The following is a 19,967-nucleotide window of genomic DNA, read 5'->3' as shown; positions in this document are numbered from 1 at the left end:
AAGGGCCGGCGGCCCGCGGTCCCAGCGGGCGCCGGCGGAGATCCGCGTCCCTACAGGGAATCCCGCTGGTGACAGGTTGTACCAGCCACGCACTAGTCAAGTGGCCATGTTACGGAGATACACAGTGAGGGGAGAAAGGCATCTTCCTCCTTTCCTTGATGCGCGCACACACACACACATCTCCCGGGCTCTTCCCTCGCCCCGGGGGAGTTTTATGGTGTCTTGAATATTGTGCCGTATTTGACGCGGTACTTGTTAATGCTCACAAAGTGCAGGGTCTCTGTGTCACAGGTGGTGGTGCAGGGCACCAAGCCCTCCAACCCTTCGCCCATTAGCCACTTGTTTGTCTCGGCTGCCATTTCGCGGGACACGTGCTCCTTGGTCCATTTGTCCACCCAGGCCTGGAACCGCTGGTGCAGCCGCTTGCTCACTCTTTCGTGGGACTGCAGAAATAGGAAGAGGTGTTATAAAAAGGTGGCTTCGTTCCCCCAAACTGCAGCGTTACGCAAAGCTCGGCTGCCAGTCGACACAACCACGGGGATCAACAGCCAGAGGGAATTTGTAACACAGACACCAGCCCTTGCTAACAGCAGAGGAAAAGCTCCGATAAAGGCCCCCCGGTCTCCTCTCCAAGGCAATTACAGTGGCAAAATGAACTCGGGAATACCAAGAGATTTATGCCCTTTGTTTAATGCAGCGGCTCTCAGGCTGGGGACACAGAACATATCCTGCGGGAGCCCGAGAGCTGCACGCCCAGCACTGCATCCCTTCTGCATTGCCCAAAAGGTGCTGCCTCCTCCTCCTCCTCAAGCAGCTGGGAGCCGAGGTAGACCCCGGACCAGGCAAGCCCCGCTCTCCCCAGCCCTCGGGGTCTGCCTCCAGCCGCCCGTGGAGGGGCACGGTCCCAGGAGAGAGCAAGCTCAACACGCATTACACATGTCAGGGGACCCAACTGCTATGGAAAATTAAGAACCAGGTCAGGTCTAGAAGGTCTGAGAACCGCTGGCTTAACAGAAGCATCAGGAGAGGAAAAACTGCGCACATCTTAAGTAAAAGCATGTGCTTAAGGAATGTAAAATCCAGGACAGATGGTTTGAAACCATAGCTTGAAAACTATGACTACAGTCATAATTGAAAACAGCAAATACAATTAAGCCTCAAGATTAAAACTTATGTATTTTATTATTTGTTTTGTTCTTCTCCCAAAGACTGACTGCTTCTCAGTGTTAACTGTTAAATCCAATAGATTTGTAGTTCAGCGTAGCTTCTGCAGCTCCTTCGGTGTACTTCAGTAACCGAGGGGCTACGCTGCATGCCATAAACTTAGAAGTTCAATAATTTGACTTACGTTCAGATTCTCTGTGACAAACACTGGCACAGAGTATCCTGTTTATGATAAAACTTTTCCTTGAGGTTTGTGCCAGTTGAATGGGATACATGGAATTCAAGCAAATTCCTCAGTATCGGCATTTTAAAGAGTCACTACTGAAATAAAACACTCATCTGATGTAAAGTGATTTTGTCAAACTGGTATTCACAACTAATGAAATAAAACCATTGTTTGTAATTCATCACCAAAGAAGAGATGGTAAGTAAGTTGTTTTACAAGTCTAAATACATGACTACAGCGGAGCTGTGAAAGATGATTTACTAGGCAGGAAGCAGTGTGCACCTCTCCCACTCCCTCATCTCCCAGTCAATTTTCTTACTGACCAGTAGTTTGCTCAGAAAAGCAAATAATTAAACTGAAAAGAATCTCTGCAGCTACAGAAGAGACTGCTGCTGACAGAGCCTCTTGGGTACCTCTGCTTCTAGTTGCTTAAGTCAGTAACTTTTGCCTGAATCTGGCAGGTTGCACTTTCTTTTACATTCGAAGCAGTGGCATTCTGCTTAACATTGTGTTTCAAATAGATCATAATAAAGTTATAGTGGAGTCTTTCAAACCTCAAGTCAAAACAGCCAGGCTAGAACTGGAATTTGCTGTTAAAGCTCCCTGGTTTTCTATATGGGATGGAAATAATCCCACGGGATGAGAAAAACAACCTAGTGTCAAAGCGTTCAGAAGACTAAATCAGCTTTCTCCAGCTGAACCCTTCCGAATTTGGCCGATCTGGAGTCACATGCCGTTTTCATCTTGAACAAACCTTTACAGCTCAAGAACAGCCGGAGAGTTGACACTCCCTTCCCCTCCTGCATCTCCGCTCCCCCGCCTCCCCACCTATCCCAGTCACCTCCTCCTTCCCTTGCCCCAACAGTTATTTTTGGCACAGAGAATAAAAAGCAAATTTGAGTAACTTCAAAAAGTCGAATTCCAATTTAAATCAGCAATCACAAGCACTGACGGCTAGATGCAAGATGTCACAGACCCTCGGGTCCAGGACTTCCAAGCCCTGGAAAAAAACCCACCGGGATTTTTCTGTATGGGTGACCTCACCCCTTGCCCACCCTTGCCACAAGACCAGCTTTTCTAGAGCTGCTGGCGCATGTTGGCCGCGCTCTGCCGTGCGGGAGTGACCTGAGGACTCTCGCTCTCCGTGACTGTGGGGACAGGAAACGACGAGGGGATGGTACCTAGAGGGATCCACAGGGACAGAAGGCATTTGATGCTCTGCACTGTGATGGCTTCCTCTTTGGGGAAGCCCTGGAAGAACAGGCACTCTCACACGTCACCACAAGAACATGCAGAAGACAGGTCTTCCCTAAAACAGGGGGAACACCACCCACGGGAAGTATCTCCTGGAAGAAATTTGAGAGCTTACGGTCAAAACCACTGTCCTACCATAATAAAACTCTCTGGAGAGAAGGGAGGACAGATGGGAGGATGATAAGAGTTAGAGGTTGAAGAAGAAAAGATTAGGAACATTCAGAGGATCTTCAGTGCCTTGGGAGGACAAAATAGCACACCATCCTTCTGGCAACACAAAGACCACTAAATGTCGGGATCCCCAAGGACGTTTCACCTGACTCTCCCCACCTGACTTTTGGGAGCAGGGGGTCCCGGGAAACACCAGCTGCCCACCCCAGTCCTTCCGCTCGCTCCTACCTGCTGAGCTCGCAGCAGAGCGGTCCTCCTGTACATGTAATCCTCCGATTTGATCACGTACACCATCTTATAGGAGTTCAGTTTGAATTTACACTCCAGCTTGTCCAAGCTCTCCACGTTCTCCATGGACTTCTTACTGTTTCCCTCCTTCCCTTCCTTCTCCTGCTGCTCCCGACCACGCTGACACTTACGGATCCGCCTCAGATTCCTGCAAACCAGAGAACCCCTCTTGGAATTAGTGCTCACCCTCTAGCACTACTAGGCTGGACTAGCTGGTGGATCTGTGCTGGCGCCTCAAAAGCCTGGCAAACAGCTTGGAGCACAACTGCCCGTTGCAGTCATTCAGGCTCAGACCCCTGCAACAAGTCAGCCCACGGGGTTTCTCTTATTTCTGAAATTATGGCTATTGTGCTGTCAACTCCCTGCTCATGAAAAGCCCTGACGTGGCACCCGCTGTTTTCAGGTAGAGGGTTACTGTAAGCCAAGGCAGGATTGGCAAAAAAGCCCCAATCTGGCGAGTCACCAGCCCTCGCCCTCTCTGCCACCTGCAGACAATGCCATCTCAGTCACCGGAGAGCAGGAGGCTGGGGCTGACCCACAGGCTTTTAGGATGAACCGCAGCACGGTGCCAGGGTAATGGCTTCTGTCGTAGCGTTAAAGTACAGCCAAGACTGACCGCCCAGCTCTGTGATGGAGCGCAGTCACTCTGCCCTCTACGGCCAGATACAGCCCATCGGGTAGGGTTCACAGCACAGCCTGGCCACCCACCTCGGCAGGAAGACCGGTTTCTGGGCCAGGTGCTCCCGGAGTTCAGGGGAGGTAGAATCGGAGTTGACGTACCGCTCCACGTAGTCCGACCAGCGCTGGAAGCAAGCACAGAGCACAGATCAGCCACTGCTTTCCCACCAAACAACATGGGATGGTTAAGGAGGCTAAGCTCGAAGTTATACGGATGAACACAAGGTCACTTTTGAAGGCTCCATGCATCTTATCCCCAAAAAGGCAAGTACAATGTTTCTCTATAGGGTTTTGAGGGTTTTCTAACACAAAATAAACCAAGAAGGATTTGCCTACTCACATCACTGAAAGCTTTATGGCGTGTCCTTGATGTTTCTTTATCTTGTGCTAACGGACCACAACAACAGCCAACTGGACACCCTCGTCCAGTGCACCCTTGACCATCACAGTCAGCTCTCCGGACAAGCTGCTCTTACCTCTGCTTCTACAGGGTCATCAGAGTTCTCCTCTTCTGTGTCCAGCAGTTCAATGGTTAACTGAACTTGACCTCTGCTCTGAATGAACATCAGCTGTAAAGAAAAGGCAGAAGGGACTTCAATAAGAGGTTTCAAATAGAAAAAACAGCCTCCACTTCTCAGTGGGGCAAAGGGAGAATGAAGCAAGTTGGCATAGTTTTAAGGATAAAAAACTGTGCTTCCCACATGCCTGACAGCAAAGGGAAAACACTAGCCAAATCGCACAATCTTTGAGGAACAGAAAAATTGTAAAGCTTTTTGAAAATCTTTTTGTTGTTGTTTTTGGAGTGGTGCAGGTCCTTCTTGAGCCCCCAAAGTAAGTTTGAGGGCAAGGAAAGACAGATTATACACACAGGCTTTTATCCAAAGTACTTTACTCGCTCAGAAAGGGCCTGACCACTTCCTGCATCTTAGGCAAAGGAAGTATGGATTTGATTAGCACAGTGCACCAAGTTTATTTAGCAATGTATGCAGTCAGCAATGACTTAATGCCCAGTCAGTATTAGCAGATCTCCCCACAGTCAACAAAGGTTGAGACATAAGAGAAATGGGAGAGTTTGAGCCAACAAATTAAAACCAGTGACAGCAGAGCAGTAGATATGATACAACCCAAAGATGTTGTGAAGCACAAGGGATATTCATTGCTGTTCCAGGAAATATATTTCTCCTTGAAACCTCGCTTCTGAGGGGCCCTTACAGAAGCATTAACCTATGTGCCAAAAGCTGGGGACATGCCACCAAAACTTTCCTTTCAACTCTCAGAGCTACAGAAAGTCCTCAGGGCTCTTGGGTGCCTAAACAAGGCTCCTTTTTTAAAGGACTGGTGCCTCTCCCTTCTTAAAAGGCATCCCCCTCACCGCTCGCTGCTTTTACACCGCGGTTCGCGGCCCGGCTTTACCTTAAAACAGTTCTCCTCTGACATAAGCTGCTCAGCTTTGCGCTGGTACGCGACCTCCAGAAGAGTACGAGAAGACTGGGAAGCGAGAAGACCTCCTGTTGCTCCGTTGTTGTTCTCTGACAGGTAGAGGTCTGTTACCTGCACGCAGATCTCATCGCTCACTATGTGCTGGAGCTGCAAAAAGGAAGAACGCAGGGAAGGTGTTCATCAGTGAGTCTGCTACATGTCCATCAGCACAAAACAGAAAGAAACAAAGATGTAACCATGGGTTTAAGCCCAAGCAAAAAAAAAAAAAAGGCTGAAAAAGCAGAAGTTTAAGGCTACGTTTTTAGTAGCTTCTTCCACTTGCAGATAATTTCTGTGGCTATGTAAAAAAACCACAGTATCTTTAAAAAAATTAGCAGGTGGCAAAGTGCATCTACTCAGAGAAAACCTACGGGCAGGGAACATCCTGATCAGCAGCAGAGGAGGAAGGGCTAGAGCACCGTGACATAGTATATCCCTGCCACAGCAAGGCGCCGCTGCTGCGTCTGAGGAGAGGGGTGGGAGATTTAGTATCAAATCCTTATTTTGTACAAGTTTAAAAATCAAAAGTCGCTCGACTGTCTTTTGAATTCAGTTAATCTCTGGACTGAAGTACAGGGCTTCTGAAAAGCAGCTCTACACTTCTGAAAGAGGAGAGACCTTTCAAGCCATTCCACTTCCAGCCCCTTGTGCCTGTTTTTGTTCTTTACACTACAAAAAGGCACATGAAGAATTTTTCCTTGGTCACACATTCTTCCTACCAGCCCAATAAAAGGACTAGAGTTTAACAGCCAGAATGAGCTACTCAAACAGCCAGATAAAAGAGACAAAGCTTTTTAGAAAAGGCATGCACTGCTCCTACAACACTGGTGAAAAGGAAAGAAATTCTTTAAATGCCATTTAATTCTTTTTTCAAAGTTAAAGCAAGATTAGCTCTGGAGACGCTTTGAAGTTGAATACTTACATCCTAAAACTTCTGGAAAACAAAGGGAGAACTCTATATGCAGAAATAGGATGTTCTCAATAATTTAAATACATCAGAAATTACCTTTTATTACATCTCTTTACATTAGCGTTAGAGCTGGGTTAAAAACACCCAGAATTTACCTGCTTACCCCTGAAATTCCCCATTTAGGCATACAGCACTCCCCCTCCAATGTAGGCCTGGGCTCTCACTGCAGCAAACAACCCAGCTACTTTCTCTACCCTGGAGCATGCACCCTCCAGCCTTTACTGGCAGTCACCTGTCGAACAATGCTCTGGATCAGCTTGTCCATGGTAAAGGCGATGTAGGCGTGAATGGTGAACATTTCGCGCAAGGAGTCCTCGTACTGCGACGAGTCCATGTTCCCATCCAGGAGATTGCGCACCATGTCCAGGAAGGCCGGGTAATAATCCTCAACATCGATGTCCACTGCAACAAGAGAGAATGGGAGAGATGAACGCACCACCCCCAAGAAGGGTTGCTTTGAGTTTTGGTCCTCAGACTACCCAGTCAAGCTGAAGAGTTACTGGAATGGACTTAAGTTTGTCTTTTATAGACATTTAAATGAGGTCTTTTAAAGCCACGGGTACTTTCATAATCTCTTGCTTTCTAGCTCTAGCCTTCTCCATGAGGTCTTTATTTCTGAAAGACTTTTTAAAAAGCTTTTAGTTGGGGAAGTCAAGGATGCTTTAGATATGCAAGTGTAAAATGAAAGGTCTTATGAAATAACTGCTGCATATTACCATTCTGCTATTTGAGTCCCACGTACCCTATACCTTCTCATCTCCTCCCTCAATTCAGTGCTGCCCTGTGATAATAAAAGAGATATCCTCCTGTTTTAAAGGCCCACCGCTGTAACATGCCTGAAGACACCAAGTAAGCCCTGTCAACACGCTACAAATAAAAGCATCTTTCTTCCCCAGCCTCCCACCAGAAGTCACTCACTAGGCTCCTTCAGTCGCAGCTGGATGGCAGGACTGTCGCTCTTGTCTCGCTTTATGCCCAGCACTTCCCTCTCCCACTCCCTTTCCCGCGTCTCCTCTTCGATCTGCCGCTCGGCCTGGGTGCAGATCCTCAGCAGCCGCAAGCACAGGATCTGATGCAGCCGCATGAATATGTACCAGTTGCTGTTCACGTAGAAGAGATTGTAGACCTCATCCATGCCCCGCAGCTTCTGGGCCGTTGTGTTGTTGAACATCAGCTTGGTTTTGGGAGGACTGCCCCCAACACCGTTGTGCTTTTTTGCAGCCCCAGTAGCTTCATCCACATCCATTTCCTCTTCTTCCTCCTCTTCCACATCCGAGAGTTCACCTCGCTGAGCAAACAGCAGGTCTGGAATGAAGTGATACATGATCTGCTTGATTTTGTACTTGTCCTCCTTCTGGATTCCCGTTTGCCGCTTCACGTGGTGGATGATGAGAGAGGCAGCGTCTTCCAGGATCTGCTTGTCTTCATAGGCTAGTGATAGGTGTGGGCCTGTGGGGACTCCAGCATTGTCTTCTGAAGCCTGCTCTTGCCTCTACAAATTAGAAACACAGCACAAAAATTAGTCCCAAACACCTCTCTCCACCCAAAAAAGCTCTGCCAGTGGCGCTGACTTCCTCTCTGATCGAGCGGTGAGGAACAGGAACTGAAACTACACTTGCAAACTACATAAGCTTGAGGGAAGGAAACTATTGGTGACCATCTTACCTCATCATAGATGCTTTCAATCTCATTGAGGAGACTCTTTGACCTCAGGACCTTGGTATCATTCTGCTTGAAGTTGATGCCCTGGTGGTCCAAGGATTTCAGGTAATACTTCTCATTCTGCTCTCGCCAGACTTTATTAAATCCTCTCTGGGCTTCTCGCCACTCTTCCTCCTTCATCTTTAACCTTGGATCAAGAAAACAGGGGTGAGCTAAGAGACATAAAGGTCTCACTCTGAGCACATAAGGAAAACCTAGGCCCGTGGTTCCTGGCCAGCGTTGAGAAGAGCTGAACTGCTTATGAAATGGGCATAAATGAAAGCCATCCCAAAGAACGGAGCTTTACAGGAGGGGCACCTTGCACACACTCTTCCTAATAAATCCCTCTGGACTTCTCTCATGTCTAAGTAACACAGCTCAGGAACAAAGTAGCTTGAAGGCTTGTGCTTCCCCCCGCAGCATGCCAGGACAGGTAGAGGGTTTAGCGTCCCTCTAGCCCCACTGACCGCAGCAGGGAGAGGGGCTGAAGAGACGGGAGAGCCACAAGAGCTTGCCCAGCTCTCTCAGAAATTCCCATAAAGTCGGGTAGCTCCAGCTGCTGAAAAGGAGTAGCTTAGTTTGGATGATTAACAAAGTTATGGCCTTGCAGCAACCCAAGCTTCCTGGGAATAGGCTACTGAACCTCGACTCAGTATCTCAAGCAAAGCACCCGATGCAGCTCAAGACCTGGCTCACAGGAAGAGTGTCCTTGCGGCAGGGTGGGGAAGCTGTGACCTTGCAGGTGTCCTGGGCAAGGCTGTTACCCCCAGCTCTCAGAGCCCTGAGACACAGGAGTGACAGTCCCACAGAGATGAGAAGTGTCTGGGGAAGAGTATCTCCTCCTTACACATCTCCTTGAGCTTCCCCAAGGAGCTGCAGCATCCACTCCCTTTTCTTGACCGAGGAAGGGGAGGTTGACAACAGAAACTGGACTGGGAATCTGAGGGTAATACAGCCACTGCAATCTGAGCCCACGGTCACGTACAGCCGCGGGATTTGGAAAGGCATCAAATTTAGCCCTGGATCAATCCACACAATACAGTTTCCTCATCTTACACACGATGCTGACATCGGGGAAGAAATAAGGTTTAAGAGGAGACAACATCCCTCCAGCTGAGCTAGTAAGGTTTTTGTTCAGAAGGATAATTCCCTCTTCTCCTATGAAGAAAGGCTGAGAGAGTTGGGGTTGTTCAGCCTGGAGAAGGGAAGGCTTCGGGGAGACCTTATTGCGGCCTTTCAGTACTTAAAGGGGGCTTATAAGAAAGATGGGGACAGACTTTTTAGCAGGGCCTGTTGCAACAGGACAAGGGGGAATGGTTTTAAACTAAAAGAGGGTAGATTTAGACTAGCTATAAGGAAGACATTTTTTACAATGAGGGTAGCGAAACACTGGCACAGGCTGCCCAGAGAGGTGGTAGATGCCCCATCCCTGGGAACATTCAAGGTCAGGTTGGACGGGGCTCTGAGCAACCTGATCTGGTTGAAGATGTCCCTGCCCATGGCAGGGAGGTTGGACTAGATGACCTTTAAAGGTCCCTTCCAACCCAAACTATTCTATTCTATTCTTTTTCTAGGTGATTATAATGAAATACAGCAACTGACCAGAACATAAAATGCACTTCTTAAATTACAGCCTTGTGGAGGTCACACCCTTTAGGGGCAGAAATTAGCCACTTTTACATAAATCTGGATCATGTAGGGTGCGTTATCCTTCCATAGAGCCCCAAGGCAGGGTGCTAGAGCAGTCAGTACCTTTTCAGTACAATGGGAACAGCCACGGATGGGTTCTTCCGAAGTCCATCAATGATGTCAGCTGCTTTGTCAGCATATATCCTCTGGAGAGCCTTGCGGTGGATCACCTCCGAAGTGCCACCCAGAGTGTTGTCCAGCCGGAATTTGGCCTGCTCCTCAGCAGACAAGCGTGAGAGTTTCTTTTGGATTGCCTCAAGGACGCGGATCGTTGCCAGGTTGGTCTCCAAGACAACATCCAGCTGAAGCGAACAGTGCATTAGCCGTCATTGAATAGATAAAACATGATACTTCACAGAGGCTAACATTTAAGTGACATGAAACAAGAAGCTGTGCATGTTTAACAAGATGTTCTCAAGCAGTACTTTCCATGTTCGGCTGCTCTAAAATAATCCAATTATATTTTATGTGCTACCTAGATAATACTGCATAAGAATTCAAAGGCTACCAGAACGATACTGTTAGGAAATTACATTTTCCACCTGGGAATAGAACACAATTGACAGTTACTCTACAAAAGGACATGCTAAATCTGAGCGTATTCAGGTAATTGCCAAGCTAACTTCCATTTCGAGTCAAGATGTCAATCATTTAACATCCTGAATGTATCACTTTTCAGATTATTACAGGGGAATGCACGTTCTCGTGCGCTACGTGGGCAGTAAGAACAGAAAAGATGCATCAGTTATATGCTAGCCATTGAACAACTTCATCTGGAGCAGTGTGAATGAAGAGCTCTGCAAAAAAAGTGAGGGGCAGGGCTGGTAGCTTGGAGCAAGGGGTGGTTATGCAGCTGCTGCTTCTTGCATTAAGACAACACAAGCTTTTATGCAAAAAAACAGGTGACGACACACAATAAAAACAGATTCTAAGCAGTAATATTAAAGGTATAATTATATCAAAGATCGTTAACTGTTCACAGAACCCCAAGCTTTCTGAGACACGAATCAAGGAAAAACAATTTACCTCGAAACGCTCATCCTCGCACCTGTAGATGTGCTCTTCATATTGCGTCTTCTTGGAGCTCACGAACGTGGAGTCTTCAGACCAGGACGGGAAGGAGACCCAGGTGTCATTCAAAACCTTTGAGGGAGACAGGGGGAGACAAGAGTCACAGTCAGTCTTTGAGGGTGTCACAGTCGTCCGGCTGAGCCCAGTCTTCTGATGGAAGGATATAATTCCCCAGCTGCAAAAATTGTATGCCCCTTCCAAAGCCCAGCATTCAGGGGGCAATCGCAAACAGCCAGAACTGAAACATCCAGGCAGTCTGAAAAATTTGTTAGCTGGAGCTGTGAGAAAAAACTTGCAAGAGAAGAGAAAAAGAAAGGTGAAAGGAGCTTTCCTGTTACTTTGGATTAGTCAACTGCGACCAGCTGGTTCATCATGTGTGTGATTCACCATCGACAACACTGGGTGGTCATCACATCAGATGTGACTGTTAGACAGTACGTGGTTTCTACCTCCAAATAAGGCTAATTGGGAATATAAATCCATACCCCAGCAACACCTTTCCTGACAAAGCAGCTGAGCACCTGCAGCTTTCACCACCTCCAAAACAGGAACAGAACATTCAAAAAAACCTCAAAGAGGCCAAAGGCAAAGAAACAAGGATTTTGGCAGGCAGCCTTGAAAGTCAGGCCCAGTCTTCATAAACCTGAAGCCTGAACAACTGAGTCTTTAGATTCTCACAGGAAGAAAAGTTTGTAACTGCATCACACAAGACACTTTTGAGAGACATGTCAGGACTTAGATTAAAAAACTTACAATTTTCTCTTGCCCAGGTTGTTTTCACTATCTTGCCACCACTTCAGGTGAACACCTATCACCTCTGCTAACTGCGTGACTCGGTCACCCACATTTGTCCTCCTCATCTCTCAAGGAGTCTAAGGACACAAAAACCGTGATGTTCCCAAATGGCAATCTCCTCGCTATTTGTTGCGGGTGCCACTGCAATCACCCAGGGAAGGGATTTCTGGAGCTCTCCCCTCCTCCAGTGAACGCTCTTAAGCAGCATGTTTATTAACTGGCCTTCAGCAAGAGTCCTGCTCACTCACCTCCAAAACATTACCTTCAACACCAGTGAAGGAACAGGATCAGCCAGTACCATTCCCACTTTGATCAAAAGGTCATTACAACACATTAAAGGACTCAATGAGTACATCTGATCCTGCAGGACTTTGTTGGGAGACCGGCTTTGACTCTTGACCAAGAGGGCTGGTTCCCTGTAGGGAGCCAATTTCCTGAAGCAACGCACCATTTCTGAAGACAAGAGGTCATCTCAGCATTTCAGGTGGAAAGAAAGAAGCATGTGAGGGATATGTGGGAGAATCCGTCTACAGAAAATGTGATTTTCTTTTAAGGTTGGACTAGAGACAACTCTGAAAGTAGACTAAGTGGGAATTTGGGTAAAAAGGTAGCAATAATCCTGAATTACGAACTGCCTTGTAAAAGATCCCTGAGATCACATTAAGACCGTGCAGAAAACTAGTTCTGCCATTTCCTACTCAGAGTTTTTAAGTTTGTAACCTTAATGTTCTTTTCACACGTTATACTATGTAAAACATCATACATATCTAATGCCTCTACATTTTATTTAAGTAGTTAAACATCACAACTATTTGGTGGGGGTTTTTTCCAGCTGCTCCCCAGTGCTTCAGGCAACCCTTTCGCAAGCACCACTGGAGAAGAGCTGATGCCAACCATCAAAGCCACGTGGGTACTGCATCTCCCAGTCAGCTTCCAACATAACCCATTCCTAGACTGACACCTCGCCCTGTGCAATAGCTTCTGGACACGATCCAGATGTTTGCAGGAGTGCCAAGTGCTCACTCGCCACTAGGAACACCTCAGGGTACGCTCACCTCGGGCTCCGACACGTACTGCGATGATCCTGAGCCAGAATGGTATGCCCGCACACGCCTGGGTGCAGGAGCAGCGTGGCTCTGTGCTGGATCAGTGCTAACCAGATCCACCACAACAGGCAGTTGCCTGGCCCCAGCTCCAAGCCCAGCACCACTGCCAGGACGCAGGCAGCAGCACAACTCTGCTGCACGAGAGCAGACGTGCCCCGACATCCCCAGGAACCTTTATCAGCATAGCGCGGGGATATAAAATAAACTCCCCATCCTGTTCTTCTGTTCCGCTCGTCCTTGCTCCATCCATCCGAAAAGGCTGGGAACAGCCTTCCTCTGTCACACAATTCCCATCCAAGGGCAACTTACCTCTTTACACAGCGGAGTCCGCCCCGTGCACTTGGGTTGCTGGTAGCTCTTGGGTAAGGCTCGGTAGCTGGAGCCCAGTCTTTTACAGGAGGCATAGTCTATCTCCATGGCAATCCCCTCGGTAGCCCGTTCCTTCGGATATGTCTCCATGTGAACAGACTCTTTATACCCCAGAAAGTTTTTAAACCAAGTGAACAATTCTGGGAATTTCCTAAAAATAAAATGAATTAAGTGAAAAACTAGCTAAGCAGAAATGAAACACCGCTGAGCTGTGATGCCGAGGCTAGAATTGATTGCTACAGACAATGTCCAAGAAAACCCTCTGAATTATCAGTCTGGTGAGAGAGGACCCTCTCTGCTCAATCCCACTTCCACAGAGCCTGATCAAACGGGAGGCGAGTACCTGTTTGTGGAGCAGGTGGTGGATTGCTCTCTCGGTGCAACTAAAGTGCTTTAGTATTATCCCCCCACATTGCCAAGGATACACAGGCAGGCACCGATACATCCTCCACATGCCTCGTGGGTACAGTCCCCACGAGACAAGTAAGGAACAGCAGCCAAAGCTTTCACTGCAGGGGCAGCACCCATTGCAGGGTCACGTCTAGGTCTCCCAAACTACCCTGGTAGTGAACTCAGGCCAGATCCCTAGTTGTTTGCCAATGTTCTTCAACTTAAAACAGACCCTTCCTTTCCAAAAGCAGCAAGAAGAAACTGAAAAGCGATTCTGTAACTACATGGCAAAAAGTTTCAGTGCTGAGCAATCGCTTCAACCAGTGCTGCCTCCACAGACTACACAGACCAGCACAAATTGTGAAGAAGCCTTTGCCTGCAAGGCCCAAGTTCACCTGCTTGTAGAGAAAAGTTTTCTGAAGAATTTATTAGTCTAAAATAGTGCATCTGTTCAACTCCTCTTATCTCATGCAAAGCTCCAGCAATATAAGGAATCGAACCTGGTACTGAGGCTAATTGAATCACTGCTCATTTACTGCTTTTTCATTACGTGACAGAAGATAACGTCCAACTCCATACTAAGAAAACTGTATTATACCTTTCCCAATACAAATATTCACCCTTATAGCTAGGAGCACAGATGGAAGGTGAGAGAAATCCAGAATTTTTTGGTCAAATACTTCACCTTTCCTAGCTAAAGGTAGCATCCTGCTGATGCCTGACTAATTCCAGTGGAGCTGCAAAAGGAGTGGAAGCTCCTTGGGGAAGTTTCTTTGCACAGTAGCTAGTGTAATGGGGTCCTGAACCCAATTTATGTTGCTATTGCCTTCTCCCTCGGAACCGGGAACTCAATTCGCAGGAAGAAGGAACATTAATCTTGCTGCCTAAAGTTGATGAGAGGATATCGGTTGGTTTTAGCTGATTAATACAGAGTTGTTCTGTACACTATTGGCAATTATGGAAGTCATAATTTCTAGTTAAACTATAATACTCCTTATCATTTTTGGCTACAGGACAGAATTCAGCTGCTTTTTGCTTTTTTGAAATTTTAGTGAGTTTGTATCAGCACTCTTTTTTAGGGGACATTTCCTGTGTAATTAGACAGCCAATCTTTTCTTGAGTGAAATAATTCATGATTCCAGAATAAGAGACTGCAATAACACACTGCTCAATAATTCTGTTTGCTCTTCTGAAAAAGGAAGAAACACAGCAAGCAGTACCAGCACTGCTTTTGAATGCTGCCTGCCTGCCAAGACATAGCTAGGAATCCCTCTCTCACCTCCTCTCGGATAAGGAATAGAAAAGGGCAGTGCAGAAGAGCATGAAATTGGAAGGAAAACAGAAGCAGGGCACTTATAGTCCTGCTCCAGTAAAGGAAAAGTCTGAAAGCCTAAAGCACATGGCACCTGCACACAGTATTAGCCACTGAAGGGCTTCCAAGAACTACCAGTATCTTCCTGCCCACATAGCAGCGCATGGCACCTTACCACGTACATTCATGACACTCGGGCCAAGCTGGAGGGAATAGGAGAACGCACTGCCACAGAAGCAACTCGTGCAATCATTTAGTGGACAGACAATTAAGCAGTGGCAAGCTATCCAGCTAAAAGTCGAGCCAACCAACAGCGGAGGAAGTGGGCAGCGCAGGGGGACTCCATCTCAGATGTACTTTGTGGCCCAAGAAACCACCGCCCGGCTCCCAGAGCGGCGTTACTCCTCCTCCATGCCACGCAACCACACGTGATGCATTCCCCTGAACGACCACAAAGGTTAGCATTTCTTTCCTGGCTTTGCAACAGAAACGGACCAAGTGGATTAAACTTTTCACCTCGCGTAAGGAAACGGGCTGCACTTACCCCAGGAATGGAGAAACGAGCTGCACGAGCTCAGCCCGGGAGATCACCTCCTGGTTGAAAATAACCAGGCAGCGAAGGAAGTTTTCATACGCTTCTGTGCTACGCAGAGCTTTGCGGACCTTATAGACAGAAGAAAAGAGGAAAACAGTTGCTGTCAGGGTGAGATCGAGCTGTGTATGCTATCGCTGTCCAGGAGACCTGGATTCAACACTGTGCTTCCCACCGATGCACAGAGATTACACATGGAATGAGAACACAAATCTTTTAAGTGCGTTGAACAGAGGGTAACTTGCCCCGTACACAGGGCCAGACAAACAGATACCGACGTGAGCCATCTCCGTGCTGGGTATGCCCGGCAACATCAGCACCCGGTGCATTACTCTGAAGAAAGGAGTTGCAAGTGAAGAACAAAATCTCTCAAAGAACCCCCTAACAGCTGGATTACGAAATGCTGGAATCGTGGACAACGTCAGTCGTAACTGCAGCACCACAAACGTACACAGGTTGCCTTTAAACACCAGAGAATATTGCAAGTAGGGAGCAGGGGTAAGAAACCTGTGCCCTGGGCAATACTGTGCCAGCCTCTGCCTGCGTTACAACTTGGGTTATCACAGATAAGCCAGCTTCTGTAACCCTTATTTTCATGGTACGAGGAAACCGAACGATTCATCCCAACACCATTACCTTTCCCATGAGAACAGTTAGCATCTACGCATCAGACGGAGATCTATCATCATTAAGATATTCGTCATTACGGTTATAATTCTACAGCAGGGATTTCTAGGTTTACTCATGTTAACACCTACACATCCTCCGAGCAATAGATTGGTTCCCAGTTACCATTAGCTGGTCTACAGCATGCTGCAAAATGCACCACATCATCAGGGAGCAACCAAGACTTTCATCAACACATGAATATTACTTAAAAGGCTTGTTTATGTTCACTGTATAGTCCCCTCTGAGCCATAAGGAAATGTGGACATCTTAGAGAAGACACCAAGGTACCACTTGGAAACATCCCACATATCCTTCATTTGTTCTGTGTGGTAAACCAGCAACAGGTAACAACTGTGCAATTAATTAGATTCATCTCTCAGGGAAAAAAAAAAAAAAATCAACGTCGACATGAATCAGCCGCTTTGTAAACTGAGCTCCCACACTGCAGGCAGCTGGTTGCGGATGGGTACAGCAAGCTGTGCCAACACAGCAAGACACGCCACGCACATCATCGGTCGTACAGGGATTTCATAAACGTGAAAAAAAAATTGGAGTGTGTGTGTTACAGGAAAAAAAATCCAATTCCTGCAAACAAACTGTATCAGCAGCAGGTGAAAAGCTGGAGAATGATCTTTGGGGAAAAGTCACAAATATCCACGTAAAAAAGATCACCAACCTTTTTAAAAAATTCAATGGATTTGACTTAGAGGTCGTACAATACATCTGAAGTCAAGCTGACAAATGTTATCAGGGTGGTATATATATCACATGCTTCACTGTGATAAAAATCTGGATGTATACACGCTAAGAACATAACTCAATGACGCGAGACGGCTTTCTCTGAATTGTGCTTCTCACCTTCTCAAAGAAGAGAGATTCTGTCCCCACACCATGTTTGCTGGCTTCTGCCAAAGACTGGTCTTTTAAACCAAGCAGCTTCGGTTTCTTCTGTTAACAAAAAACAGAAAGGCAAGAAAAAAAAAAAAGGACCGTTCAGCAGAGCAAAGTGCCGTATTTGATTATCTATCACACAAGGGTTTCAGCTTCCTGACCCACCATTTGCTTTCAAATAAAAGGAAGGTGGCTTTTTTGGAAAGAAACCTGCATGAAAGTGTGTGTCACAAGTTAATCTAGTAAAGGTTAATCAGTAGCATAGAACTCCAAATATTTTTTAATACACTGTTGCATCCTTTTCTGTAACTAGTTGATTGAAACAGTCACTGGTTGCAGCGTATCTCACTTTTCTAAATAGTTTGCAGAACTACTAAAATAAATCTGTTTTTTTCCTATCACTCACCCAGTTCTTTAAGTCTTACACCTCTCTAAAATTAGCGTATTCCTTTTTCTCTCTTGCATTCCACTGCAAGATCCTTTATTTTCCCCATACCAGCACTGCACTCCACATCCACAGAAAGGCCGAAAGCTGCCTCCAAAATTTGTTTTATTTTGCTGTCCTTTATTTGAAGAGGAGGAGAAAGGGCAGAAGGGGAAGTAAATCACTGGATTTAAATGATACAATTACGTGTGCTAATGCTTTTCATCGCAAAGCAAGATACTCCACCTTCAAATAAAGCAGGCGAACTTGTCCCTAATGCACAAACACCTGGCCACAAGACCATTTTTATTACACTACAAGGTCTTGCTCTCTCAAAACGTGCATCATTTGAAAAGGGCACACTCTGCTAAGAGAATAGTCATTCATCACTGTATTGTAAGGTTTATCATAGGAAAGATGAGCAAACACGATTCCACTGCATCTGCTCCAAATTCTACTACAATAAAGCTTTCGGGCACACCTTTATCTCTCCCTCAGCTTAACTTCCCACATGCCTTAGAAACATTCGCTACAAATTTTAGACAAACTTATATTGTGACTTTACTGAGATTTTTGCCTCCACACCCCACATCTCCCCCTCATCACTAAACACTGCTTTATTAACCAATAAAACTACTCCCACGCATTCTGCAGCATCCTAATGAAGCGGGGAAAGCCCTATTTTTCCCAAGCCAGTAAAGTAGCTATTACCACCCTCAGGTACGGATAACGCCATCAGTTTGTGAAAATCAGAGACTTTCCAAGCCTTGCACTTAGAAACAAGGAATTCAAAAAGTTTCCTTTAAAGGCACGCATTAGTTTCTGTTTTCTCAAGCTGCATCCTGTGCTGCAAAAAATCGCACAGACTTGTACAACGCATCCCGCTCTGCCACAGCCTCCTGGGAAAAACAGGGCTGCTGAACGAGCAGCACACGCTCTTACCTTCACCGGAGGGGTTGCTCCCGTTCCCGAGTGCCGTCGGATCTGACAGCCATTCTGGTTGGGTCTTTGCTGTTTGTTGTTGAGCTGTGGCTTCTTCACCGTGCCACCGTGATCATTTCTTACCGATTCCACTTTCTCTGCAGTTGTCTTACTTAACAGCTTATTTAGAGACAAACCCATAAGACCATTAGAGCTGAGTTCCACGCATCCAGGCAAAAAAATATGCCTGCTCCTCCTAGCTCTAGATGACCAATGTATTTTAGTGCAGTTATCGCAGTCTTAGAACAACCCTTTTAGGCAAAGGGATTGTATTTAAAAGACAAGTTATGGCCAGAAAACACAGTCTATCACCCTGACCCCATTCCCACACTCAGTAAAAGATCACTCCAAAAAAACCCAAGAAACAAACAGCAAAAGCACATTTTTCTGAACTCTGGCTACATACAGGACAGTTTTCCACTAGGTATTTCAGTTCCAGTCTATCTCCAAGAAGACTCACCACAGAGCTGTTGGCATCAGGCAGGAACTGCCCGAACTCCGAGAGCAGATCCTCCTGGTTCTTGAAGAGGCGAGCCACCTGCGCGTACACCTCCTGCTCCGTCAAAGCCGGCGTGTAGTTACCCCCTGCCTCCTTGGCATTACGCTGCTCTTTCTGCCATAGGAAAGAGGAGAAGCGTCAGAAGAAAGGATGCACTAACTATTTAAGTAACAAAGAAAAACCAAAAAACCCCTCAGTGATACAAAGAATGAAACAACAACGGTCACAGCATCTTACGTAAAGAATCATACTATTAATAAAGTATGTATATTAATGTAGTATTAATATATACTAAATACATATATATACTATAGATATATACTAAATGCCCAGCTGGCCCGGAACTAGTAGGACAGTGATCAAGGAAGGAGTTTCTTTACTTTTAATGTAGCACTCCTGCCATGTTATCTCTTCCTGACCCACGCTCACGGAAAAACGCCAAATATGATTTTTAAAAAGGCATTTCAGACACTTGCAAATAAAGATGATGAATTGAAATCTATTATTTCATGCTGCTAAGTAATCTTCTAATTTGCAAGAACTCTGCCTAGCTTCCTGGCCAATGTTAATCCAGCAGAAGACCCAAATGCAAGTCTTGGACCGGCACAGTTAGCTCCCATGGCAAAGAAAGAGAAATAACCATACATATACTCAAATCTGCCTTGTTAGCACTCACCTGATATGTATGGAGGATCTCCAGGAAGGCTTTATAGATGTCTGGCTGTCCCTGGAACCGATTCTTGATCTTGTTGACATAGTTGATGGCATGATTAAACTCAACGGGCTGATTGTTCTGCAGGGATGGTGTGGTTCCCAGAGAGATTGTCACAGGCGTATGAGGTTGGACCGGTGGAGAGCGTGGTGATGCATATGGTGGAATCGGGGGAGTTTGCTGGCTGGCAGGAGTATGTGCCTGCAACTGCGATGGCTAAGAGGAAAAGAAGCCATGTTAGAAATTAGCAGATTCTTTTATGTTTGGAATAAAGGCATTTTTATTCCACTTATGGACCACATCCAGAGGAAACAACCCAGCATGTAACTGTGTCTGATGCCACTGGTGGAACAACGTGGATTCAACAGAGATACCTCTGAGCTGGAATATCATAACTGGATGAAATCTCCTGCTACCACATCCAGTTAAACAACGTCTTCCCATATACTGGCCCTGGATGACTTTCGCTGCACTTCCTTAAAAGACTGGTCTTTTTAAACTGTTACTAAACAATTATTCCCTTCACAGGTGTAGGG

General features: G+C 46.4%; 1 protein-coding gene across 1 annotated transcript in view; it reads right to left on the bottom strand.

Annotated features, from left to right (window-relative positions):
* Nucleotides 1–212: 212 nt before the first annotated feature.
* Nucleotides 213–19,967, bottom strand: part of SIN3A (SIN3 transcription regulator family member A) — a 26,189-nt gene continuing 6,434 nt past the window's right edge. The window contains exons 5-20 of the mRNA XM_009574456.1: nt 19,396–19,647; nt 18,681–18,833; nt 18,182–18,340; nt 16,783–16,872; nt 15,208–15,326; nt 12,902–13,112; nt 10,647–10,763; nt 9,684–9,922; nt 7,896–8,079; nt 7,149–7,722; nt 6,463–6,632; nt 5,195–5,368; nt 4,258–4,350; nt 3,812–3,906; nt 3,044–3,251; nt 213–443 (exon numbers count right to left, since the gene is read on the bottom strand). Of these exons, the coding sequence (XP_009572751.1) occupies nt 213–443; nt 3,044–3,251; nt 3,812–3,906; nt 4,258–4,350; nt 5,195–5,368; nt 6,463–6,632; nt 7,149–7,722; nt 7,896–8,079; nt 9,684–9,922; nt 10,647–10,763; nt 12,902–13,112; nt 15,208–15,326; nt 16,783–16,872; nt 18,182–18,340; nt 18,681–18,833; nt 19,396–19,647 (3,069 nt within the window). The remainder of the gene's footprint in view (nt 444–3,043; nt 3,252–3,811; nt 3,907–4,257; nt 4,351–5,194; nt 5,369–6,462; nt 6,633–7,148; nt 7,723–7,895; nt 8,080–9,683; nt 9,923–10,646; nt 10,764–12,901; nt 13,113–15,207; nt 15,327–16,782; nt 16,873–18,181; nt 18,341–18,680; nt 18,834–19,395; nt 19,648–19,967) is intronic.

This window comes from Fulmarus glacialis, unplaced genomic scaffold, assembly GCF_000690835.1.
Source record: "Fulmarus glacialis isolate BGI_N327 unplaced genomic scaffold, ASM69083v1 scaffold32693, whole genome shotgun sequence".
Classification (NCBI taxonomy): domain Eukaryota; kingdom Metazoa; phylum Chordata; class Aves; order Procellariiformes; family Procellariidae; genus Fulmarus; species Fulmarus glacialis.
The sequence above is the reverse complement of the archived record's forward strand: the minus strand, read 5'-3'. Positions and strand labels throughout refer to the sequence as shown.